Raw genomic sequence first — 26528 nt, 5'->3', positions numbered from 1 at the left:
TGGCCGCCTTCTTAGAGTAGTGTACAGCGCACTCCTGAAAAAAACATTAACATCCCAAAGTTGGAGCTGGGGGTTTGCTTGCAGGACCTTGTGTGGCACCTACCAGCATAGTTTTTCACCAGTACGTGAGTATCTGCCTGTACCAAAGACTCTAAAACCTGAAGGACCTCAATGCGTATTTCTATGAAATCAAAACAAGTACTGTTAAAGGCATTTTGTGTTATTCTGTGGGCTTCTCTATGCCTAACAGGCTCTAGGTCTCTGTGAAGTTATTCCTACCTGGGAATAGCTCTAGGAAGGTGATTATGTTTCTGAAAGTCTGCTTACTGTCATCACAGCAGCTGCACTTGCAGCACCATCCTTTAAAAGGATGCAGTGTGTTCCCTTCTTAGTATCAAGCAAGCAGAGTGTTGGTCTGTAATAGTTACACCGTTTAGGAGCCCTCGTCATGGATAAAAATAGTTTGAATAAAAGGATAGCCTTTGCTTCAGAGAAGTTTCAAGCTAAACACCAAATAAGACAAGAGATGGCAAATGAGCACAGACAAAGGGAAAGAATCTAGGAGGCAATTAACAGATAAGATCAGTTCTCGTCTTCCTCCCCTTCCTAACCTCCTGGAAGGGCTGTAGGAAGTTACAGAGCACTTGGGTAACAGCATGGACCTCAGATTGTCTAAGTGTAAAAAAAAAGCATGATTGTATCTATTCCTGGCATATTAGCCATAAAGTGAAAGATGCTTTGGATTCATTTGGTCAGGTGCGATATCTTAATAAATGGATATGACTATCTAAGCCAGTTTTCTTGACCCGTCTATAACCAGTGGAGAGAAACAAGCAATTGAAGGACATCACCCATTTCATTCTAAGGAGAGTGCTAAAACAGATTAGATGAACTGCACCCTGAAAATGCCAGTGTCTTCCCATTGACTGCGGACGTAGCCAGAGCAACCAGCTTGGACATTGGCCATCTGTACCGCAGATGTCTAAAGTTGGGGGGAATTGAATCCCACTGTGGTATATTTTCTCCTTATGTGCACTTGTGCAAGGGTAAAATATCAATAACCTGTACTTCTTGAGAGCTTATTATTGAAATGCACACAGAAGTTTGCACAAACAAAATAATTCCTGAGTGTTGAAGCAGGGAGTGACCCCCTGAAGCATTTCCCACTGTGTTTCTCTTGTCTGGAAAGAGGACACATGCACCATCTAGACCATTTGAGCTAGGAGATTTTATTTAGTCCTTTCTCAGCTCTTTCATTTTATAATCTAAGCTTAGCTTAAGAAATAACCTGGACCACAAAATAATGTAAAATAGCATCTCTTAAATTTTTACTGGTTTTTGGACCGCCTCCCTGCCCTCTCCCTCCCCCTAAATTTACAGCTTAGACCTTTACAGTCTACTTGGATAGACATTTAGCTTAAATTTGAGACGTAACTATGATTCATTGCTGGCCCTCTGAGGACATCCGTGTAATGTTGCTGGCAGCGAACGGCTACTGCTCTGCCTCTTGAGAGTGGCTGTATTTCAACGATGTGGGAAATCAGCTCTCAATATCCAGCTTTCAAAGCACTGTAAGATCTATGTTGAAGTGTTATGTAAATGTAAGCCCTTTTTATTTCTGAAAGACAACTGTATGGAGGTGGGCATCACTGGCCTGCTTTACTTTCTAATATGGCATTAATTATAATGCACTAGCCCATTTTCCATGCGCTGAGTCACACTGATAATGAAATACCACATATAATTCCCTTCATTCGTTGCTCTGAAAGTCTCTGGCAAATGTGAAACATATGCTACACACAGTTCCTCCGGAGGGGCAGTTGGCTGTGTGAAGGGATCGCTTAGATGTGAGATCAGAAGAGATCCCTGTGAGTGTGGGAACTGGCCTGCTGCACTACGCAGACCTAGAACCTCGTCCGGAAATTTTGGTGGAGCCCAGAACATCAGTTTGAGATCTGATGTCTTCAGAAAAATACCCAGGTGGGTGAAACAGGAGGCATTTGGGGGAATGACTTTACTCCTCTAAACCCGGTATGAGACGGTGAGTTCTCCAGGGCAGGGGACCATCCCTGCTTGGCCTCTGTGTGGGTTTCTTAGGTGCTGCTGCAATACGGATCATAAGTATGGTGAATTTTTTATTCAGCTGAATGACCTGGGAGACAGGTTTCTCTGTGCAGTGACAGTAGAGAAGGGTAACAGCAACCTGGTAACGAGCCTCTTGGCAATGTGATAGAAATAAGCTGTTTTCTTCAGAATCCCTTTTCCAGCTACGTTTCTATGTCAGTACATTTTTTTATTATCAGCACTGTAGGCTACTTCTTGCTTGCTGCAATTTGATCGGAATTTGATGAACTTAAGCATTTTTTCTGCTTTCATTTGTAGAAAGCAAGAAATACAGTTCTATGCAATGTAAAAGCAATTCATAATAGAAATCTCTACTAATAGAAGAGGTGATACAGTGAGCATATGAGAGTCTTCAGATTTGGGGCTAGAGAAAGATAATAGCTAATTGTCTGAACAATTATTTTGGTATTAGATAATGAGAGTTGCTGAAATTGCTAGTTGTATAAATGAGACATCCTGCATTATTGATCAGGCTTCTTTGTTTTAGCTGCACTGGAAGTATGCATTTCACTTTTACGTGGCTATTTATCAGATCTAAACCTGACATGCAATGATCTATTCACATGGTAATTATTTTTTTTTCATGAAAAAAACTAAATACTGAAATATGTTTAAAGTAAGGCTGCTTTGTCTGTCTCTCATGGGCTACCCTTATGGTGCAGGAACATATTCGTTGACATAATCAGTTTGATCGGTAGTCTATCTAGTCTAGTGTTTTACCTCTGCCTGATAATAAGCACTTAATGTTTCAGGAGTCTAACAAACCTGGTTACTTCAACTGAGCAACATTATACGTAACAGGAATAGTCCTTCCTGACCTTGTGAGATGCTTTAGTCATTATATGAAGTGTAGTTACTTTTAGTAATTAAAAGTAGAGAAAAAGAATATTGAAATACAATCTCTAAAGCCCTTGAGGTCAAACCTACACGAGTGACATTTTGTTTGCTGTTCCACAATTCTGTGACTGTTGTAATATTATCTATTCCGATTTTGCTCAAAGGAATTGGATTTCAAATAAACCCATTCCAAAAAGAAGCATGAAAACAGAGCTAAACAGAAGCCATCATCCTGTTAGTACCATAAGTTGCCTAATAACATGCCATGATTAAACATTTTGACCTTGACGAGTTACAGTAAAAAAGGGGAAAAAGTATATGTATTCCTTATAATCTTACTATTTTTCTTCAGAGGCACAATTTTTACTTAGCTTTGGTGAAATAATGATTATTTCATGTATTTCTGAAGTGCCATTGTCTGTAATATTAATTCCTTTAAAACCCCCCCAAAAGATATGTATTAGTGAACCCTCTTTACACTACGGTTTTAGAATAGGAGAGGCTTTGCAGTCAATTATTTATGTGCAATAAGTACTGAAAGCCTTATTATCTCAGAATAATCAATGTTTGGCTGAAGCTTGAGAACACTAATAGCTAATCTTAAAAGTCCTGATCCAGTGTCATTTGAAATAATGGCAGAACTCCCATTGATTTTAAGCGAAGGAGGATGAGGCCAAAAAGTACTGCTTTGAGAGATAATTTTAGATAATCAGTTGAAAACATCTGTAAAAGAACAGAAAACTTGACATTCACTCCCCACATAATACAGTATGAAGTATTTTGGCAGGCAGGAGCTCTTGACTTCAAAATGGTATATATCTGTATTTTCTGTTGCCTTGGGGAGCCTTGTTTAAGTGTATATCTACTGAGCTGGTGTTACCGTCTCTGGGAGTAGACAGATGGCAACTGGAAAAGTTATGAGCGAACTGGGGATGAGTAAGGACACTCAGTGAAGTATTGAAATACCTGCATATCTTTTTCTTTAACGCTCAACGTACTTCTTTTTTCCTTGAATCCCCAGCAAATTTTTCTCTCCAGGATATGCTCTCACTCATTCTTATGGGGCCTTTCATTGTTATCTCTCTTCAGCAACTCTGATAATTTGCCTGATAATTTGCAGAGCGGCTTGTGGTATGTGGGGAGCCTCTCTCCTCCTGGGACTCCTGGAAGATAACATGAGAAATAAAGGAAGTGACACCCAAAATACAAGAGATAGTACCAGTGCTTCGGGACGCCTTCTGGTGCAGGGTCTGGTGCAGGCTCAGACTTGTGGGTCTTGGGTCAGCTTGTAGGGCAGGGCTGGACAAAGAAGCCAAGGAGGTATTCAAAGATTGCAAGGAAGAAAGAAAGAGGAGTTTCTGGCATTTGGTGAGCCATTCCATTCTCAGATGGGGGGCTGCTGTTTTCTGAGTTTGCATGAATGATGAAGGGTAGATTTTGGCTACATCTGGAGGAAGGTCTGAAATGTGATTTAATTGTTATTAAAAAGAAAAATCCTCCAGAACTCAACCTGCTTGTCCATCCAAGCCAAAAAGGCTATCAGAACTTCATTTTAAAGGTTGTTTCTTCTCCTTTGCTTATCTGCAAAGAATAGGAAAACCAGGAAAGAAGGCAGGAATGGTTCTGATGAATGCAACAGCAATTTAAAAAAAAAAAAGAAATTAAGTGTGCTCTGTACTATCTTTTCTGCAGGGGTAAGGTATAGCAAACCTTGTATTGCCCTTATTAAAAGTAAGTAGATTCTGTTTAATAGTGCTAATCTGTGACCACACTTGGGGGGTGTGTGTCTGTTTATTGATTGGGTGGAGTTATTTTTTAATAGAAGAGTTTATTTTCTGAAGAAAGGGAGTCCTTTTCCATTCTTTTACTGGCAGTGCTGGGGGATGCCCAGCACGGTCAGTGTTGAGTGGCAAGCTAGAAAAGCTTTCCTCTAGCGAGGAAGAGGCAGCATCAGGAAGCAGCCTGCAGATAAGCAGATATCACTAAGTAGGGAAGTAGGACAGATACCCTGAGACAGCATCTGGCAGAGCAAGGGAAGAGACGTGAACTCTCCTTTCCAGAGAAAGCCAGAGAAGGAGCTGGAGGGACCCAGCTCCTAGAAAAGAGCCAAAAGTTCTGAAACTCCATAATATTTAGGTGCTGAGTTCACACTGATTTCAGTCTTAACAAGTGCTATATTTAGTTTCACTTCTGTTCCTTAATACAGTCCCAGTCCAATTTAGGAACAGAGTGGCCTCAAAGAAACTTGAAAATTTCAGCAGTTTGTTGCCTTTTTCCACCTCAGAATGGCTTTTTCTGCTTCTGCAAATAGGAAACAAAATACTGATCTTGGCAAAGCATATTCGATGGTCCAGTTTGGCATATATATTTACCTATCTTTTCAACATATACTTATATAGACCATGAAATCATAGTATCAGAGTGTAGCAACAACCTGTGACAGTATTGCTAAGTGATTTAAGAATACCCTGTTTAATAAACTAGAGGGTTTTTTTCCCCTCTCTAAAACAGTGAGCTACATTCTCTCATTTCTCATTCACTCACACATTAAGACAGATTTGACCAAGTATTTTTAGTTGGAGATTTGGAGCGGCTAAAGTAAGAAATCCTCTTAATAAAAATAGGAGCTTTTTTTAAACTATCTTTTATACCAGTGTAATTCCATTGACTTCACAAGATTTATTCCTAATACATTCTGATAGGAAAAGAGTACCAGGTTGTGGGCACTTTTATTTTTCTTTTATGCTGTGGGGGTAACATTGTCACTGCGCTCAAGTCCTTCCAAAGACAGAACTATTTTGTATAGCGTTTCCTTTTTACTAATTGATGACATGCTACAGTACCTAGGTAAATAAGTACTAAATATGAATATACAATACAATCATTACTTATTTTCCTGATGACAAAGATAGTTTTCTGTTTTTTGTGAAGCATCACAAGTCATCCTGGGTTTCCTGCAAGCTGGGGTAAGTATGAAATGGGCAGGACAGAGCCAAGTCAGAGGCACTCTATAAACTTCAGCAATTTTCATCAATTTTGCTTTGAATGACAAGAAATATTAAGCTTCTGTCTTCCAGGGGAATATTTCTCAGTAAACTATGTTTACCAGTAGCTTTCAAATTTAACCGTATGCTTTTGTTATTAAATGAAGCAAGATTGTAGGGAGAGAGACTTTATTTTATTTATCTTTTATTAGACCAGCTCATATTGTTGGATAAAAAACAGACAAGCTTCCAGGTGCAGAAATCCATCTTCAGTTTTGAAACAGAAGCCAATTTCAAGCCAGATGTAGGCTAGAGACAATTGTTTTGAGTTTAACTTTGTTATAGTGATCAGTTGAACAAATAGAAGAGGAAAAAGGCGTCCGACACCTTGAAGCAGATGAGGATGTTAGTGAAGCCAGATGTGATAAGGTTGCGATAAATGTGTCTGAAATAGCTAACAGAGTCCGGGGGTGCTGCTGTTATTAAAAAGAGAGTCAAGGTAAGGGACAAGAAAAGTGAATGGTAGAAATCTAGACAGGTGCGATTCACCAAATCCAACTGTACAATAAACGTTTTGGAAGAGACTGATTGAATCGTGAATCAAAGCCTCATTTTCATGGGAACACAAGAAGCTATAGGGGTCTCTTTCAATATCGCAGTGAGTGACAAAAAGTAGGTGCTTATAAAGTAATTTTGAGCCTTTGGATGTTAAGGAGTTTCTTAAAGCTGTAAAATATTTGTAAATCTCTAAGGGTAGGACAGTGAGCAGTCCAAGCTACTTACCCTGGGCTCTCAATGGTGAAAAACAGGCACACTGGAAGAGTGACTTAGTCTTGTATTGAACCAGATGTTTAGGGCTATTTCTCTCCATTGATACAAAGGCAGTCTAGAGTGAGTAACTCAGGTTTAGGCAGTTAACATCTGAAGTGAGCTTCTGACATCTGAAGTCAATCTCCCTCAAGTTTCCAGGACTTAAAAACACAATAGGGTTGCAGGAATGGCCTTGAGCTCCGACCCAGGACTGTCTGCATTGCCAGGCGCTGCTCCCAGTAGGCGTTTGGATGTGTGCCCCCCCTTTGGGAAGGCGAAGGGAAGAGCTGAGTGGATGCAAGCCTTGCTGTGCCACTTGGCCTCGGTGCCAGAAGGCAGAGCGGGACCTCTCTTATTTAACCAGCATCGACACAGACTCTGTCACTTGAACTCAAGGACTTACAAGTCCCTGAGCCTTAAAAATCTGCACCCTGGTGCCGTTTTCAGAAGTGCCTCCACTGCATTAGGCTTACCCTAAAAACAAGATGAGATCTTGCGAGAAATCTTGTCTTTATAAAGGTAATCCTTCTATATTTATCCATGCATTCATTCTCTGGGTATTAAATTCAAATAGAGATTATTCTTTTAAATGTTTGCGTAGATCTCTGCTACTCTTTATTTTGTTATTCTTTGCTAAAACAATGCCATTGCTGTAGAAGTGTTTTATGTTTGTTTTTTTAAAAAAATTATTCTCCACTTTAATAAGAAATATTAGGAAACCTTAGTAACCCTTCCTTTTTAAAAATGAGATTCTGTTCACTGAAAACTGCAGCAAATGACTGGATGCTCGATATTTGAGTTCCCCAGGAAACTCATACAGCACAGAGTTTGTGCTCGCAAGCTGACCTTTCTTTCATTATATAAGAAAAAAAATAATCTTTTTGAAAGTCAAGTTGAAGATAAGATCAGCATGGTGGGCTGGTAATTACATAAAGTAATGTTCAGTCATTAGATAAAATGTACAGTTAATCCTATGGCTTAGATGTGGGCGAGGAATATAATCTAGCTTTACTGGTATAAAAGAAAGATGCAACTTTTTCATACATCAGGAACGTACATCCAAGCATCAAGGACAGCTCACCTTCAAACACCATCCTGCAGTTTCTCAGCTGATTTATTCTTGTTGAACAAGGGAGGTAATATATTTTTTAATTTTTGTTACTGTTAAAGACGAACAATTACATTTTTTTTTACATTCTCTTTCCCTTCTCTCCAAAAGTTTTCTTCTTCCATTCTGTCAAAGTTTTTACCTTGAAAATTAATTTAAAGGTTGCTTTGGGACTAAAACATCAGTGCTTGGGGTTAAACTAGCTTTGTAAGTAAGAGAAAATGAGGTTCTAGAATTGTATTGCAGCTAAATGTTGATATTTTGCGATTTCTGATCGGGTCTGGTAATTCTTCATCAGTAACTTTGTGTTTTTCTCCTCGTCAACAGTGTTGCTGTCAAATGTCAAGTGTTACACAACCTGTGGTACTGACACATCTTTTAGAGTCTTTAAATTACCGGTAATGATTAAATATGTTAAGGGAAGGGGGAAAAAACCCATTAGTGAAGAATTCTCAGTCTTCAGTGATTTGCTAGCAGGTTACTGCGTACATGACACTGGGCTGCAAGTGAAGAGCTGGCAGTTGTACTTCGTTGTTGCTGTGACACAGCTGTAGCTCATGGCCAAGCATCCCAGAAAGAAATGAACACAATGTGCAAAGTGTTTAACTGTTGTTGGGTATGACAGCACCACTGTCACCCTATGGAAAAGTATAGAAGGATGTCCCAAGTTTATGCTGAAAACATTAGGTTATTTTGTACAATCAGTAAAAAGGATGCCCGTTGAACAGAGCTTGCTGGCATGTCTGTGCCAGGACATGGACCACAGAGTTAGACGAGGGATTCTGATCCAGTGGAGCTTCACATGAATGTAAAAGCATCCACAAAGTCCCACGCGTACCTGAACAGAAGACCTGTTTGCAAATACAGATGATTGCCTGTCTTTGTGAGGGTAATAGGTAACACGATAACTTATTTACAGAAAAAGACAAGATATTGTAAATAATGAGATGAGACTTTAACTGCTGGGGAAGATTTAAAATTACTATCTTTCCAAAGAGCTGCTGAACTTCATGCATTATATAATGTTCCAATAGCTTAAGAAAGATAATAATTAATAGATTAAAGTAAAAGCTTCCTTTGATTTCGTGGTGAGATGAAATGAGTGGTGTAGACACTAACTGCGTTAGCAGCATATGCACAGTCAGAAAACCAAGTAAGACCATCAGGCAAAATGGCTGTTGCATTGGAAGAGTAGAGAAGATCACATCTGGGTTTTATTGACAGGTATCTTCAGTGTTTTTGGTATGAGCCTGACAGTCTGACTCAATAGAGGAAGTGCAAAACTACAATTTCAATTCCCGTTTTTGCTAATGTAATTTAAACAACTTCCCTCTGGGATTGCCTCAAAGCCTTATGATGTACCAAATCATAGCATTATATGTTCTTAGAAAAATTAGGATGGAGAATGCCACTGTGCCTTCAGCAAAGAGCATGAAATCATGGAATAATCAGTCAAGGGTTGTGGTGTTATTCCTGTGGCTGGCATCTTATTGGAGCTGGTGGAGCATCCAGGCTATCAAAAGGCTCAGGATAATATGGAAACAGGTCATTTGGAAAAGGCTGTCTGTCTTCTCTTGCTGGTGCACGGGACCCTCCAGCCAACTCCTCACACTCTGGGCAATGTCCCCTTGGATGGAGCAGGGCTTGATGCTAAAGTGTGGGATTGTGTCCCAGTGCAGGTAAGTCTGCCAGCAGTCACACCCCCTCTATGGGGCTGGAAAGAGCGTATGCAGTAAACAACCTTAAAAAAAGCCTTATTTGCTGGAGAGAAGGATCCAGCCAATTTATTCAGCGCGACTCCATAGATGTGGCTGAGCTCAGTTCAGTTCCCAAAACATTTGGCAGGCCCATAGGAGGCTGTGGATCTAAATGGTGTGAAGGACCACCTTTGTCCTGCGGACACAGGTTACTCTTGTCGAGGGAACAGGGTGCAGAGAGCTGGCAGCTGCTTCTCACAAACCTGAGAGCCATGCTCAAAGCTTCCGTGGGGCTGCCGTGTTAACGGCATCCCTCCCTTTCCTTTGCCACCCGTTGACTAATATCAGAAGAGTATTTCTTGTACTTGGATGGGGTTTTTTTGGTAAAAGCCCAAGCAGAGATGTGTAATTACAGGTTGCATTCAGCCTGCATGCATACATACATACATACATTGAACTGGCTTTTTGATACCTCTTCCAAATGCTTTTTTCCAGTGCTTCCACAATTGCTACCAATAATTTTTCTTCCTGTTCCTTACTGGCTCTTTTAAACTCCTTTATCCTCTGTTTTCTGCCAGCATGAACTGACTCACTGTGCAGGTGGGAGGGAGGAGGCGAAGTTACTTGTACCCAGCGCCCAACCCTTGCCACCTGTTAATTGCAACTTCATTAGCCTCTTAGCCATTCAGTTTAGCTGGGCTTCAGATCAGTCTCTTACCTCTCGTTTTTGCTCTCTTAATTAGAAAGAGGCTTCAGATCAGTCTCTTACCTCTAGTTTTTGCTCTCTTAATTAGGAAGAGGCTTGTTTCCACCTTGTGCCTTCATTCATTGCACCAGAGAGCACTGCACATCACTCTTGCTCATAAACTTTGTTTCTTTCCGCTTTGCTAACCCCAGTCAGGCAAGGGCCGTGCTCTTGTCATCCTGCCTTTGGTCTCAGCCTCATCTGCCTGGGCATGATCTTTTTCTGATTGCTGCAAGAACGGAGCTCTCTGATTTTGTTTCCTGGTTTCAAAGCTACCTTGTAGGGCCTGTGCTCCGCTGCCATCTGAACTGCTACCTTTGATGACTGCATTGTACGTGTGTTTAATCAATGAACCAAGACCTGCTGACCTGTGCGTCGCAGCCTCACGTCCCCATATATCTCTGGGAATTTGTGCAGTGATGGAGCATCCCTCTGCTAATCAATACTCTCTTTGCACACATCCCAGTGCTCCAGGTTCATTCTCAGGTAATGATACCAGGCAAGTGGCTTCACTCCTTGGACCACCTCAGGTTTGCCTTTCCCTCCAGTTGTGAGCAGGCGTTACTTGAACATTTGCATCATTGTGGCAGTCCTTGCAGGGATTCTGCTGGACAGGTGCAAAATCTCCAAAGAAATAAGTTTCCATTATGTGAAAGCTATCTTTGTTTAATTATACTTCATTTTCTACCGTCTTTCCTGGTTAGGGTCGGCAGTGCCTTCTCTGATCAGTATAGCATGCTTAAATAACCTCTGCACCAAAACTAAAGATCGATTTCTTTGTTGCTGGCATTATTGTCCTTCTCACTGCCACCTCATTTTTAGAAATATTTGGGGCCACAATTTGATCTTTCCCTGGAGAATATTTATCACGGAGTAGCAGCATTGAGCGGTGTATTTGGTGTATTTGGAGGAAGAGAAGCTTTTAAGTATTTTAGGATTGAATGCTTTTTTTTCAGTATCTAAAGTGTACATATCAGTGTTGTCAGCTTGGAGGCTTATCCCGCACATCAGTCATTAGCACATCATGCTCTTGTGTGACAGTTTCAGTCTTTTAAAGTCAAGGGATCAGGTGGTCTGCGCAGGCACAGAAGAAACTGTTCAAAATATCCAGTTGCAAGAGTCTGGAGATGCCGTCAGCGCTGCAGTTCAGACACAGCCCAAACAAGCTGTCAGTTAGCTCCAGACACAGCCTGGGGAGGGGGGGGGGGGGACTGCAGAGGTGGAGAGATCTGCACGATCAGCTAATGTTTCTGGGAAGGCAGGTAAATAGCTTGGTGATTAGGAGCAGGGGGCTTGGGATGCTGCCTGGGGTGCTTGGCTGAAGCCAGTCAGGAGCAACTGGGGCCAGTGAACCAGGCGCTGCTGCACAGCCACAGCCAAACACCCTCTCTTCAGGGGGAAGATCAGCCCAGAATCCCTCACAGGGTAATCTGAAATGTGCTCTGTGTCTCAGCAATAAAAAGAACTTGAGACTCAGTCCTTCAAGACAAGGCTGTCCCCAGCCAGCCTGGCTGGGTACAGGAGTGCTGCTGTCTCTGTCACCTGCACAGGCTGCCCCGGGTGGGCAATTTCATACTTCAGCATCCTTTATACATCCTCTTCTCCAGGGGCTCAAGTGCTTCACCACGGGATATGTCATTCCCGTTCATTTCTAAAGGAAGGGCTCAGGCCTATGCTTTAGAAGAAAATAATTTTTAAGGGGGAAAATCTGTTTTCTGAGTGAGAGACTGGGCAAAATGGTCTGTGATTGGGCACAATGAAATTGTCAGTACAATACAGGGGCTTAGTGCTTGAGAAGGAAGGTTATAAACTTCATGCCTAAAATACTACATTTTAATACTGACAAGAGAAGAAGTGAGGTTCAGTATTTTGTTTTAAGTGTTCATAGCTCAGGTGAATCCAATATTTTTAAAAGTAGCATTAGTTGACCAGATATTTATAACATGAAGATCTGAAAACATATGTGACCTCTTTAGCCTAACTCAGGTCCTGCCTGACTTTCCAGTGAGGGAGATCCTCCCAGGCCACGGCACAGGCACATAGCACTTCTCTGGCTCAAAAGAAACAGCAATTTCTTATGAACAGTTTATGACCAGTTTTTTGTCTCTGACCAGGCCTGTACAAAGTGCTTCAGAATAATTTTAAAGGTCCTATGGTAGTTACCAAAAAGCATCCTGCTGATCTGCGTGTAGCCCTTATTTAGCACATCTGAAGTTTGGATATGGAGAGAACTGAGGTTTCATGTCCTGTCCCCCCAGCTGCCATGAAATCTTACTGCAAATGATGGTGAAAAAAGTTAATTAATTTTAAAAAATCAACCAGAGTATTTGTTATGGTATTCATATAGTTAGAACTTATATATTCTGCATCTTTAATATTGTAGTTCTCCCAGTTATTCATATCAGAGATATGCATTACGGTGTGATATGGATTTGATCTGGATCAAATATAGCCACACAACTGCATTTCTGTCGAATTACCCAGAGAACAAGCGATATGCTATTTATGGCCACTTCATCTCATGTGCTAGCTGTAGAAGGACAGATGTGCAGTGCCGCATTGTAGCCTTCTTGCACAAAATTAATCTATTGAAAAGATTTTTAAAAGTTCAAGCTGACCAGGATGTGTTTATACCAAACCATCTTTCTGCTACTCAGAACCCAAAAGCCAAGTTGCTGCATCAGTAAAATGAAGCCTAAAAGAAATCTCAGTCCAGAAGGTTGCAGGGATGCTGACCTCCCTGGGACTCCCCTGACCCTAGGTGATGCAGGTGGCCCTGGGGCTCTTTCGAGCCCTCCTGAGCTCGCTCTTGGCACCCTGAGCTCGCTCTGGGCACCCTGAGCGTGTCCTCGGGCACTCTGGAGCACAGCATGTAGTGCCACTCTCATTACATAGATCAGAGGAGCCTTCTCCCACCGAGGGACAGGACTGTGAAAATCTGTTTGTGGGGACTTTGGCACTAAAGAAGTCGTGGAATCCTAGAATCCTAGAATCGTTTAGGTTGGAAAAGACCTTTAAGATCATTGAGACCAACTGTTAACCTAGCACTGCCAAGTCCACCACTAAACTGTGTCCCTAAGCACCACATCTACACGTCTTTTAAATACCTCCAGGGGTGGTGACTCCACCACTTCCCTGGGCAGCCTGTTCCGATGCTTGACAACCCTTTTGGTAAAGAATTTTTTCCTAATATCCAATCTAAACCTCCCCTGGTGCAACTTCAGGCCATTTCAGTGTGTGGACAAATAATCTGACTCTTGGTTCAGGAAATCATGTCCTGATGTGAAATCATTTTCCTTGAAATTAGTCTTTCCATGTCCCAGATTCTGCAGATTCTTTTGTCTTCTCTGTAAGCATTTGCTGGCTTTATCCAGTCTAACATAAATATTAGACAGTTGTGACATTTGAAGTTTATGTGCTGTGGCTTATATTAATATTCAGAAAAAAATTGTTAAGGCCAGAAAGAAAGGCACATTTTTGTTATTGTGATGAATTCAATTTTCTGAGCCTATAAAATGCACATCAGTACACTGCATTTTCAGTTTCCAATCCCGGTTCTAAATTGTCTCTGTTACTTGCACTGAATGCTGTATCAGTGTGTAGCCTAGATACCGGTATTGTACCCAGTGCAAAACAGTCCTTTAAAAATGTGTATATTTGTATTTCCAGACAGATCATGGATTCCTACGGGAAGTATGCAGCTGTCACTTTGACCATTTTGTCTGTATTTCTGCATCTTCTTCATGCTTTCCCAGATGGAGAGTTTCTCATGCAGGGTAAGCTGCTTTCAGCGTTCAGAAATAGGTCAATTATTCGTAAAGAGTATTAATTAAACTTTCACATGTTTTATAAATGTGGTCATAAATCTTAGAATTCTGTTGCATTTATTGACACTGAGATATGAAGGTATAATAAATCAAGATAATTTTGCTATGAGTATACTTCCAATTTCTTCTCTAAACTTGATTTCTCCAGGTCAAGAGTCTCCCAGATGACCATGTCCTCATGTTGACATGGGTGATCTTAACCTCGAAACATTATAGAATAGAAATGTTTGGGTTTCTTGTACTCTTGAGATCTAAATGGCAACGTAACATCAGGAACAGCAGAACCATAGCTTCTCCTCATAATATGCAGAATATTTTTCCCCTGTAGATCCCAGAATATGGGACGTTGGTGGTGTAGCATTCTGCAAAAGAGTATTAGGAAGATTTTAGGGGTGTTTTGGAGGTTGCGGGTTTTTTTATTCAGCCTCGAATTGAATATAGAAAAATGTGAGCTACAAAAATCTCAGGATCACTGGGCATTTTAAAAATTCTTTATAAGAGAGTCTTGCCTGAAAACAGGCAATGTCTAAGAAGCACTACAAATCCTGCTGGTACTATTTAACTATCTATAGCTAGTAGGAAGTTTTCTAGGGACTGTTAGTGCGGTAGACATACAAAAACCCCTCCACAACTGTCAAAAAAATTGAAAAGAAAACCAGAAAAGATACAATAATGCTTGTGCCTCACTGAGAAAGTCACAGTCTAGTTTTACAGCCGGTGCGTGTTGCAGAGTTGAAGGACCCTAAAGAGGGGACCTTTTGTGTCTGTGCTTTTCTGTTCTGCAGATGTCAAGCAGCAGAATGCGGCCGGTGCTTCCTCTTACCTCCTGCACTTTCCCTTCCTTTTTGAAAATGAAAATGCAGCTGGAAACCAAGTAAAAGTCTTTTCCTTATATTTTTGTGGCAGGTTGTCCAGAGTGCAAGCTAGGGGAGAACAGATTCTTTTCCAAGCCAGGAGCACCCATTTACCAGTGCACTGGGTGCTGTTTCTCCCGGGCCTATCCCACTCCGATGAGGTCCAAGAAGACCATGCTCGTTCCGAAGAATATTACATCAGAAGCAACGTGCTGCGTAGCAAAGGCTTTCACCAAGGTGAGGGTGTGAATGAGACCTGTTTAAGCTTCTTTTGGGATGCAATGTTTAGCTGAAGCAGTGAATAGAAAAGAACATGTTTTTGCTGGAGGACATTGGGGAACAATTTGAGGGAAGCATTCTTGGCATTTATATCCTTTGCGCTTGGGTTCTTTCTTTTTTCTAAAGAGGAAATTAAAGTGTCAACCAGTACTGAGTCTGATATTCAGTTGGGATGTGGAAATTTGGTGCAGTGCCACTGACTTCAGTGAAAATGCTTTGACTCCTGACATCTGCGGTTCTGGTGGTGGACTTGTTGTCCTCTCATTTGCAACTCTCCTGAATGTGCACCCTCCCCTTAAATGCTATGTAGTGGGTATTTGATTTTAATAAGTCATTTTTCTTGCTTCTTTCCTGCAGAGGCAGGAGTTCTCTGGGAAGGTGACTGGTCAATACCATCAATTACATATATGGGAATGAGGCACCAAAACCATCTGTGCTCATTAGATTAACTGAGACTGTGTTTTAATAGTATAACCAGGAGGGAACTGTAAATGTGTGCAACTACTTTGAGCATTTAACACTCTCATCTGGAACGTTGTTTTAAAGAGAGATTCTGCTAAAGCTGATTATTTTGGGAGTGATTCAGCTCCAGGTGAAGAAACCTTAAATTTGACGTAATAAATGGTGAGCTAGTTGAAACAAGCTAAGGTGTCTATCCTATGGTGATCTGAATCAGGCTCATTAAGTGTGTCGACTAGAGGCTCAGTTCAGTTACCCACTCACAAATGTGGTGCCATTTGAGATACCCTAGGGTACTGAAGCCATCTGTGTATGGCTGGCAGACACAGGACCCATAAAAGACCTTTTAGAGTTGCAGCTGGAGGCTTGGTGAGATCCCCTCTGATGTCTCAAATGGCAATTGACAGCTCTGTGTGCGCAGCTGAACGGAGCACTGGGTCTCCACTGGCTCTGATAAGAGCCCAGATACCTGACTTACCTGTAGACACCTACAGCTGAACCCATCCTGGCTCTTCATCTGAGTAGAGCATAGGTCTTTTTCTAGACCACCAACACTATACGTGCCCTGAGGCAGCAACAAGAATTTGGTTGAGATTAAAAATAAAGATGACTCATTGTGTTTGTGGTCTCCATTTTTACAATCCCCATGTGAAATATTTTAAGGACACTTCCTGATTTTTCATAGATTGGTTACTTAACACTTTTTGAAAATCAGACACTTTAGAGAAGTGCCAAATCAAGGACACCAAACCATGTCACTATTTATGTCACCATTGAAAACTTTGTCTTTATGGCTCTGAAAACCACTGATGGTGCAGATTTACAAGCTGGCATTCAGAGGCCGTTCTAGTACACAAACCTCAAAAAGCCTATGAACCTTCTGGTTAAGAAAAAGGCCTCAGACATCTTTTACTTGAGAATGCTGTTTTTACTGTGTAGCTAATCCTAATTATTTGTTATATGTGTGTGTTTTCTTTTTTTAAGATTACCCTTAAGGACAATGTGAAGATAGAGAACCATACAGATTGTCACTGCAGCACCTGCTACTATCATAAATCCTAAAGCCTGTCCCTTTGTTAATGATCAAGGACAACGGTGAATGGATTATTTGTTTTTCAGCTTTTATAGCACTGCTGTGTAAAATCTTATGTTTTCTGGTCAAGACACTGGGTAGACCTTTGAGTAAGATGGATGGCTGTTTTATTTCCTCTTTGCTTCTTCATGCATTTAAGTAAGTTTAATTATTTCCATTAGGGATAAAATACAGCACTTGCATGACAACCGAATGCTTGATCTATTTTTAAAATTAACTGTCAGTTAAATCATCAATGTTTCTTGAGGAAAAATGATGATTTAATAGCTTAAAACAAAAAAAAAAGATTCTGCTGTGGTTAATTTCTAGATTTCTTTTTTCTATGGGAGAGGGAGGGAAGGAGGAAGGGAGGGATGGGAAAGTGCACAGAAAAAGAAGCAATAATTTCCCCTTATTCATTTAGTGATCAGACTTTTTCAAGACTCAACATTTTGTTTCTTCTGTTTCTCTTCTGTTTTTTCTTTACCTTGTGGACAGAAACTATAACGGTATATCATCTATGCATGGTGCTCTGTCTTTCTGTGCCATCTTTTGTTTTTCTTTGAACTTAATCTCTTCCTATATAGATAGGTAAATGGATGCAGAGTCAGACGTTATAAAGAATTGTACAGTTTCATGTAGCAACAGTGGAAGAGAGGAGTGGTACAACAGTATTAGCTGTTTAAGGTATGCCTGAGCAGCTTGGTATAGGGCTTTAGTAATTCCCAAATGCAATGTGCTGGACCCAGATACACAAATGAGAAAGGCAGGGAATATGTTAAGTGAGAAGAAGACCACAGAATATGTACTCAAAATACATGACCTTAATATCATAAACTGAGATTTTAGAGATAGTACTTGTTCAGTTGCAGTGGGTTGGCTCAGGGTCTCTGGAGGAACTGCTTGCAGGTCTGGAGCCTGCCCATGGGAACTGAAGTGAATGAATTCCCCTGGTCTTCATCCTAATTTCTGGGGTGAGAACATCAGCCTTGCTATGGTTGCTGGCTGCAAGGGTTTAAATGTACTGACTCAAAAAGCCTCAGGTATATTTGGGGGGGATTTCCACGCAGCAGATGCTGTGAGGGTAGCAGCAAGAGCTTCTAATGGGGACAGGGAAAGCTGGCTGGGGTGAGGCTGTGAGGGTGGCTGGATGTCTGCACCAGTGCCAAATGACTGAAGTAGTTTAGACCGGTCTCCAGGGCTAAGCTGTGATGGGGCTCTTGAGCAGCCCAAGGCCAGCAGGATCTAATGATGGTTTAAATCCGCTATTCATCCACCCTTCTTTCTACTGGAGTGCACATTCAGTGCTATTTTCTAAGACTACAATCATGGTGCTTTGTGGAGAAGAAAAGACTTCTCATAGAGAGGGGAGATGAGGTTCTTAGAGAAGCATTATTCAGCATACGTCCAGCAAACCTTATTAGCCTGATCTCCATGCCTTAACCCCCTGCTTCAGTCTCTCCCTGCTGGGAACCACTGGTCTGGTCCAGTCCGATGTCCTAGTGCAGAAGCAGCTGCACCGTGCCATTCCTGGGAGATGTTTTGCCTCACTTGCTCTTGAAAAAACCTCCAGTGGTTATTCCAGAATCTGCCAAGGAGACTGATCTTGTTGCTTCACTATTCTTACTGTGCTGGAAAACTTAAACCTTCTGGAAAGTTTTTCCTTAATGTTTTATCTGTCTCATTTGCTTTGACATTACTTTTTGTCAAAGGGGAGGTAGTCCAGTAGGGTGGGCTTTAGGATGAGTTTAATAACATCACTAGCACAGGTTTTCACAGTGAGAAGTCCAATTTCTTATGCTGGATCATCACTCAAGATATTACAGGAATACATGTCAGCAGCTGCTATAGCTGACTCACAATTCCAAGTTGTTGTACAGTTTTATCAAGCTTGATTGATGCGGGTACTTTTGCAGGAGAGCCAGGTCCTGCCTGGGATTTCTGGGCAACGAGAGAGGAGTGATTTGGAGCTGCAAGACGATTACCTTTGGGAATGGTATTGCATTTTCTCATAACTCTGACAGGACTGAAAGGGAGAGCAGGGAAACACATTCTCTGAAGTTCACCTGCAGGGGAGATGTGCCTTTTCACCTTGCCAAACTTCTTGGACGACCTCTTTCTTACTCAAGTGAACTCCTCTGGCAGTATCAAGTACTTACTTGTCTAGCTATGCCTGTGCTGCCCGCAATAGCAGGTTGGTGATACGATAAACCTCTGTTTGCTTCTTCTGAATCAACTTCCATATTTTGCGTTGTAAAACCACAGAAATATTGAAAACCAGTAACCAATGAGAGTGAAACCCGTGCTTTAAAGACGACGTGAGATGTTGTAGCCCCCTGCCATTCTAGGATGCCTGGTCTATTTTTCAGCGGCTTTCCCCTCTTGCTTGTACAAAGCCATGAACTTCTCAACTCGTGGATCCCTCTCCTCCCTAAGGCACCGAGAGCCGGCCAAGTGTGTATTGCGAGGGTATGTGGAATGCGGGAGCATCCGCCTCCTTAAGTCATCCGGCTCCAACTCCTCCGTTTAGAAGAAATAACACATAACAAGGAAAGTGATAAAATAAACACGCGGATACACAAACCTAACAGCAGGCGGTAAGGGAGACAATAAGAAAGACCAGACCTCTTGGGCCACTGATGGATGGGCCATTAGCGATGGTCCCCGGGCAGGGCTCGGCTCGCTAACCGGGGGGGGGGGCTGCCCTCGGTGCGGGGGTGTTTGGGGGAGGCACGGGGGGACTGTGCAAAACTCCTTGTGGGGGGGACTGTGCAAAACTCCTTGTGGGAGATCGGAAGGGGCTTGTGGGACTGTGTAGAACTTGTGATGGGGTGTTTAGAGGAAGGGCCAGAGGTGGGGAAGGGGGGGGGGATCAGGGTGGGCTGGGGAGGAGGAAGCGTGGGAAAACAGAGGAGAGGGGTGGTAAGGGGCCGGTGGTGTGTGCGAGCTGCAGTCCGGACACTTCTCTGCCCCAGCCTCTGCTTGATCACTCCAGTCTGCCCTATCTTAGTAAATCCTTAACTTTTTTTCCCCCCGTGTAATCTCACTTTGCATCCCACGTGTGAGTGCTGCAAGTGCTAGCAACTGGAGCAGGGACCCGCAGGTCTTGGTGCCAGCAACTGGAGAGACCAATACTCAAGAGAGTCACGGGTGGTCCCAGCTGCAGGGACCGTGGGCCATAAGGCTTGGAGGTCTTGGTGTCAGCAACTGGAGGGACCAGCGTGTGTGTTTGTGTGGGAGAGGCCTAAATAGCACCACCCGTAAATACCAAAGTGTGTTTATTCCCCTCCCCCCCCCAAGTTAATTTAATCCTCTGTGCATGTGTACGTGTAATTGTACAGCAAATTTTAGGATGGATTAATCGGTGAGCAGGAGGAAGCCTGCATCTGGAAGGACTTGAGGTCTGAGCCCGTGCTGGGTTAGGGGACCCAGGGTCTGGGCACGGGTGGGCTGAGCAGCTGTGCTGATATTCAAGGAATCCACGATTGTGGGGACACTTGTGAGACAAGTGTGTAGCACACGCATCTGCTTGCTAGCAAACTTCAAGTTGGGCTGGCTGGAGAGCAGGAGGAGACCTGCTTACTGGGCAAGGGAGCCTGAGCACGGGTATTAGTGGGCTTTACAGGCTGGGCTGATACTCGAGGATCTGTGAATGTGTGTGACTGTGCTTGTGAATCTAGAAAGCGAGGGCACAACTGTTTTCATAGAGGACTTTGATCCTGATCAGCCAGAGAAGAGGAACGGGACTGGGTTTACTTATATTTAAGTGAAGGCTGTTGGTTTTTATGTGAGTGTGGCTAAAGGCAGTGGTCTGTCAGGTAGTCTGTGTGTCCAGCTGCCTTGGTGCCCTCTGTGCGTATGTGTGTGTGTGTGTGCCTGAGCCAGATGCTCAGCTTTGCTGCTGGCCAAACCTGCACACAGGGACAGGAGCCGTGTCCATCAGGCTGGGATGGAGACACCTCCTGAGTCCCTGCATTCCCCCGACTGGGCTGCGGCAGTCAGCAAGGAGGGATCCCTGGGTCCTGGAGTCCACGGGGCTCAGCAGCCAACATTTACATCCTTAACATGTATTATCCAAATACATTTTTTGACATTATAGCTGTTAGAATCAGGTCAGAATTTAATTGTTTATGTTTGAAAGTGAGTGTAAAACCCAGGCCATAGTCAGAAGAGTAGTGGTGGTGGGTCAGCGAGGTCATACACAGTCAGGACTAGGGAAAACAATGCTACATGTCATTAGGAAGCTAATACAGTTTACCATAATAGAGAATAAATGGGACATAAATGGGAATATATGCTGGAAGACAATCTAGATTTGTATCTGTAGGGATTAAATACCAGATTTCCAGTAGGAATGGAAAACAGCAAAAAAAGTACAATATAGTTTCCTTACATTAGAAAATGGCTGAGATAGAGGCTAGATCAGTCATATATATTCGAGAGGACATGGAGAGACAATGTCACAAAATCAGAAGAGAGACTAATCTCTTGTTTACACAGATAGCCAACATGCACCTTCTATATTTTAGGAACAGGCTATTTGTGCATGGAGATAAAATGAAGTCCTTGTCAGTGTGTAGTAATAAATCAGTCAGGCTGATACTGCAGATTAAAAGTGCTGAAGATCAAGCAGGCTGAAGATAAAAATGATATGTTTTTACTGTCACAGTGACCTATATAAACCTACATCACCATAGTCCTAATAACAAATTCATTCTGTGAGAAGAGGGACTAGCGAAGCTTGATTTCCTGATGATCTGTGCCCTGCCTCACTCAAGATCTGTTTTGTCTCTCCCTCCTCCCTGGGCAGCACTATCGGGTGCCCTCCTGAGCTGCTGCAGAGCCATCAGCCAGAGCCAGGGCTGTGCCCCTGTTTGGCTGTCCGGCATGTTTTCTTAGGGCTGCTCCTGACTTCTTTTCACTCAGACCCCAATTTTTATATTTTGCCATTAGCAGGTGTTGATTTTCACAAAACTGGTAAGACCTTCCAAGGGCTGAGTTCATTACCCATCACCCCAAAATCCTCAAGACCGACCGAAGGGTTAAACAGTTGCTGAGGAACGGCTGTCAGACAGCTGTGTGGACAGACAGACGGCATGAGTGCCTCACTGTTTTGAGGTGCCAGGCTAAAAATTCTTCTGATGATTCATAGGTATTGTGATTTCCAGTCCACAGCTGGTGAGTGCGGGAAGCGTGTCTCCTCGGCAGAAAGATAAAGCTCTCGAGCTGTAGAGATTTTAATGAACTGAAATTTCAGATCAGGCTTCTCACTCCTAGCAAGCCTGAGAAGCTCCAAGTGAGCAGCAGCCTTCCTTTTCTCTCCCTATCACCCTGCCTAAACAATAATTTTAAAGAGTGGTGAGGGAGAAAGAAGGTTATCCCAGGGCTTGTGTCAGATAAGTACAGGCTATGTGTCTCCCCTTTACAGCTGGGCAAAAGCTCCTTACTAACTTGGAAACCACCTAAATATATTCATATATAGCAGGAGCCTCTTGCAGTGGAGGGAAGGGTGTTTGGCTGTGTCAAAGCAGATTGCCATGAAAAAAGAGAGATTTGAAGATGATGTCAGGAAACATGTAAACACATTTGATGATGGAATAAAACTAACAGTTAATCACTTCATTAGTCTCTGGAGGATTTCCCCATTTAAGGGGTTTCCCTGTTGCTCCGCAGTTTCCCACGTCTCTGGCATATGTTAACCCAGCACTTGGCCCGTGGTCAGGTTGGAATAAGATGCCATCTCATTATATGCACACATGTAAGCAGTAAATCTAACAGTTAGTGTCCTGCCAAACCATTCTGGGTGTTGAGGTATGACAGAAACCAGTATTCTTTTGGTTGAGGGAAACAAAAAAGCCAGCAAATTTGCTTTGGGAGAGGATTTCAGCTCAGTGTAATTTCTTGGGAATTTGTTTTTTATTTATTTGGTAATTTGTTTTTAAAATCATCTCTCTCCATGATTTGGATGGTCTAAAAGCATAAGAAATGCCTTTCTGGTCAAAGCAATCATCCTTCTAGCCCAAGTACTCTGTTTCTGACTCTGGCAAGATCAGATGCTGTTTATGGGAGCACATGGGTCTGGCCACTTCTTGCAGTCAGTTCCCCTTGTGCCACTCCCAGTATCCACATTTGTTTACTGGGGTGTGTTAGAGGGTACTTCTCTGCCTTGTTCTTTTTGTATCTACCCATGCACTTCTTTTCTATGAATTTATCTAGTCTGGTTTGAACCTGCTGATACTATCTGCCTCCATAACCTCTTGTCACAATAAGTTACAGAAGTATAAAAAATACTTTAATCTGTTTTAAAATAATTTCCTAGATACTGCCTTCGTTAATTTGTAATACTCAACTGTTCCTCTTCTTAGCATTTTCCTCTCCATTGCAGAGCCCAGCATTTTTAGGTCTTCCCTTGTCCGGCAGCTGCTTGATCATTTTGATTGGTTTTCTCTGTACCTGCTTTGACTCTACTGCATCCTTCCTGAGATGCAGAGAGCAGACCATGAACTGTACTCAAGTGTGGTTACACCAAAGTTATATGTATCATCAAAATGATGCCCTCTGTCTTGTTCTCGGTACCCTTTTTCATGATACTGTTTTGGCTTTTATTGATGACCAGAGACTTGTCAATCATGACTCTTAAGATCTTTTTTTCTGACATGCCACTGTCAGTTCTATATTCAGCATCATGTAGGTGTAGTTTGGCTTATTTTTCCCTAGATGCATTAGCTTACATTTATGTACTCTGAAGCTTTTCTGACACCTGTTTGCCCATTTGGGTTTTTGTGGTCTTCCTGGTTCTTGACCATCAGCATAAGAGTTGGCTGCCTGAAAAAGAGTTTAGTACAATCTGTGAATTTGGAAATTTCACTGTGGATTCCCTTCACTAGGTCTCTGATGAAAACGTTGAATAAAACTGATTCCATATTTTTTTCTTGAAAGTAAAAAGCCCCATTAAGCCTTATCGTTTGTTCCCTATCCTTTAGCCAGCTTTTACTTTGTAAGAGAAACCTTTCCTCCAACCCTGTGCCAACTTAAGTTTCTTTAAAAACACTCTTTCAGCATTATTTTGGCATGTCTCCATTTTCTGCAGTTATAATTGTAAACCACCCCAAATCTTAGTATCCAGCTCAAGCTGTCTCAAGCTGTTGCTTGATAGAGATTGAACAACCGCCTGGTAGCTCCTAAGGCTTCCTTTACCCTGCCGCTGGGTTTGGAGTCAGGTCTCCTTACAGCTGAGCCAGTTTTCCTTTCTTGAAAATTTCATAAGGATATTTTCTTTTGGAGCAAGCCTAGCTATAGTTAGGCTCAGAGACAGCAACGCTTGAGCTTCCTGGCTGCTTCGCCACTTCCTACACCTCCGCGTGGGGAGAGCCTGGAGAAGAATCAGTCCAGAAATAAAACCACCACTCCGACCACAGCTCCTGTCCCTGTTTCTCCTCCTTCCAGAAATGATTATAGTAAGTCACTGCTAGCCTGTATCAACACAATAACTTCTACCACATGGTCACAGCTAAGGTAACCAGTGTTAAAAGAGGAAGAGCCAACATGCTTCTTTTCTCTCTCTTTTTTTCTTTCCATTTTCTTTCCCCTCATCATTCTCTGCCCATCTTCTCCATAGTGATACTTGAGTGAGTGCAGAGGCCCATCAGCTCTCATCCTCAGCAGACAGAGATAGAGGATGTTCTTCCTTGTTCTCACTCCTTAACATGAGTGTACACTCATTAATTTGCCAAGTAAGCTAAGGCCAGATGAGGGCATGAAGGGAGAATTTCCCCCCTCCCCGCAAGTTTTTGAGTTAGCTTGATTTGGAATAGCTATGTTTTTGCATGTGTTTGTCGTTTCATTTGTTTTATGTCTTTATACTAAGCAGTTCATAATGTTCCTTTCATGCAAATATACTCCCAGAGGAGGATACAACAACAAAGCAATTCTGAAAAGTCACCAAATAAATTAAAGTGCAAAACATTGAGCCATGTATTCTTGAAAAGACATAAGGGCACGCAGTTTCCTTGGGGCCCGGGGTTTAACGTTTAAAAGAGATGAGTAATTGCATGGCCATTAGTAACATTTTCAGCTATGAATGCAAAGATAATGGCAAGCATAAAAAAATCCAGTGCTTCAAGAAGTAAGTTGGCCCTGTAGGCATTAGGAACAATGTTTTTCTTCATTGTGTTTTGGTCAGATCAAATACTTGTTCGTGATAGGGTTTTTTTTATTTTAATTTGTTTTACCTTTCCTTGGGCGTGAGGCACTCTTATATTTTCTATCCCAAGCAGAAGAGAAAACATAACCTTGTTCTGGATGTGTTGTCAGGCAGGGGGAAACTGAAAAACAGCAAAGTGCTCACAATAATAAAGCAGTCCGTAGAGACAGTGTAAAGCTATTTACTTTAACAACTAGCCTTTCTGCGCTCTGCAGTTTCCCCATCCCGGGCAGCATCAGCCCATTGGCTTTCTGTTGGTGCCATGGGTGCAATAGATTTCTGTGAAGTGCTTGGGAAGAGAAAGGGTGGTGATGCGAATCAGTCCGGTGGTTATGCTCTGGATCAGTCCGATGGTTGCCTTGTGAATCAGCTCAGGAGGGACTTGAGTTCCTGGCTGTTGAACTGGATGCTGGGGCTCTACAGGCATAAGCTGATGACCGTGGAACAACATATCTCATTAGCTGATGTGATTCTGGGTGTCCATGTGGCTGTGAGTGTAGTACAGGTAACGACAAAGTGTTTTTTCCTTTTGAGCTGTTTGATTAGAGAGTGGCTAAGATAATGCTGGGAATCTTAAATAAGGAATGTGTTAGAACATAATGCCTTTGTTGTATACATAATCTCTGTTGAGAAATGATCATATATTTGAACTGTGCTTTGTAGTTTCTGAAAACCAATTTACAGTCACTGTTTTGATACTTACAGTTAAAACTCTGCCCTTGATGTTTCCTATTTCTTCTGTTTTATATTACACTGTAGTATTAAGTGTCAAGTAAAATTGTTACTGTTTTCTTCCAGGAAAAAAAAAAGTGTCTTTTTCTGCTTTTGTTGTTTTTGAAATATCATTTCAGTGGGCTGGACAGAAAATCTTGTGCATGGTAGATAGTAGTTTAAGACTGAAAAACACTACACCCACTTCGACCCCTTCAGGTAACATAAAATGGGCCTTACAGGGAAGAGGGTTTGGACAAGGTCTTTGTCATCTGATAAGGAGTCCTCTGAGCAGGTGGTGTAAAAGACCAGCAGATTGCTCTCTGAGAGCCTCTCCCTGCCCTCAAGGCCTGATGTGAGGAATAGTGCACAGGCTGGGAGAACAAGGTTGTACGTGCAGGACTGTTGTAACTCCATCACCTTCTTTCTAGGCCTCATAACCTAAGCAGAGAGACAATTACATGTTATCATATATCAAAGACCAAGAGACCAACATAAGCCTCTCCAGAAAACCAGCAACCAAACACCCCTAAAAGCTGTGTGTCGCTGGGTTTTAAGCTACCACCAGCCTGTTGTGAGGAGAGCACCCGTGCGCTGCTGGGGATCTTCTCTGAACAAAGGACACATCTCCAGGGACATGAGGGTATATATATATTTTATGAGCTACTTGAACACTACATACACATTTACCGCCACAGGAAGATGAAGCCCCATCAGCTGTACACTTCCCTTTGTTGTGAAGTGCCCTATATAATAACTGGAGAAGATCACGTTTCAACTTAGGTATTCTCAGATCCCCCCCCTCTTTGTCCTCAGGC

The 26528-nt window shown here is 42.3% G+C and overlaps 1 protein-coding gene across 1 annotated transcript; it reads left to right on the top strand.

Annotated features, from left to right (window-relative positions):
* The first annotated feature begins 1917 nt into the window (after positions 1-1917).
* On the top strand, positions 1918-16941 carry CGA (glycoprotein hormones, alpha polypeptide). Its single transcript, XM_075046579.1, has 4 exons — positions 1918-1980; positions 13975-14081; positions 15039-15223; positions 16709-16941. Exons 2-4 carry the CDS (start codon positions 13982-13984, stop codon positions 16784-16786), a joined length of 363 nt encoding a protein of 120 aa, XP_074902680.1. The 5' UTR covers positions 1918-1980; positions 13975-13981; the 3' UTR covers positions 16787-16941.
* The last annotated feature ends 9587 nt before the right edge of the window (positions 16942-26528 follow it).

This window comes from Buteo buteo, chromosome 15 (assembly GCF_964188355.1).
Source record: "Buteo buteo chromosome 15, bButBut1.hap1.1, whole genome shotgun sequence".
NCBI lineage: Eukaryota > Metazoa > Chordata > Aves > Accipitriformes > Accipitridae > Buteo > Buteo buteo.
The sequence above is the reverse complement of the archived record's forward strand: the minus strand, read 5'-3'. Positions and strand labels throughout refer to the sequence as shown.

Bases quoted from the DNA above. Each gene is read 5' to 3' on its own strand.
- CGA (XM_075046579.1), top strand. From the start codon at position 13,982: ATGGATTCCTACGGGAAGTATGCAGCTGTCACTTTGACCATTTTGTCT. The intron at 14,082-15,038 runs GTAAGCTGCTTT...TTTTTGTGGCAG, and splicing joins TGGAGAGTTTCTCATGCAGG to GTTGTCCAGAGTGCAAGCTA. The intron at 15,224-16,708 runs GTGAGGGTGTGA...TCTTTTTTTAAG, and splicing joins TAGCAAAGGCTTTCACCAAG to ATTACCCTTAAGGACAATGT.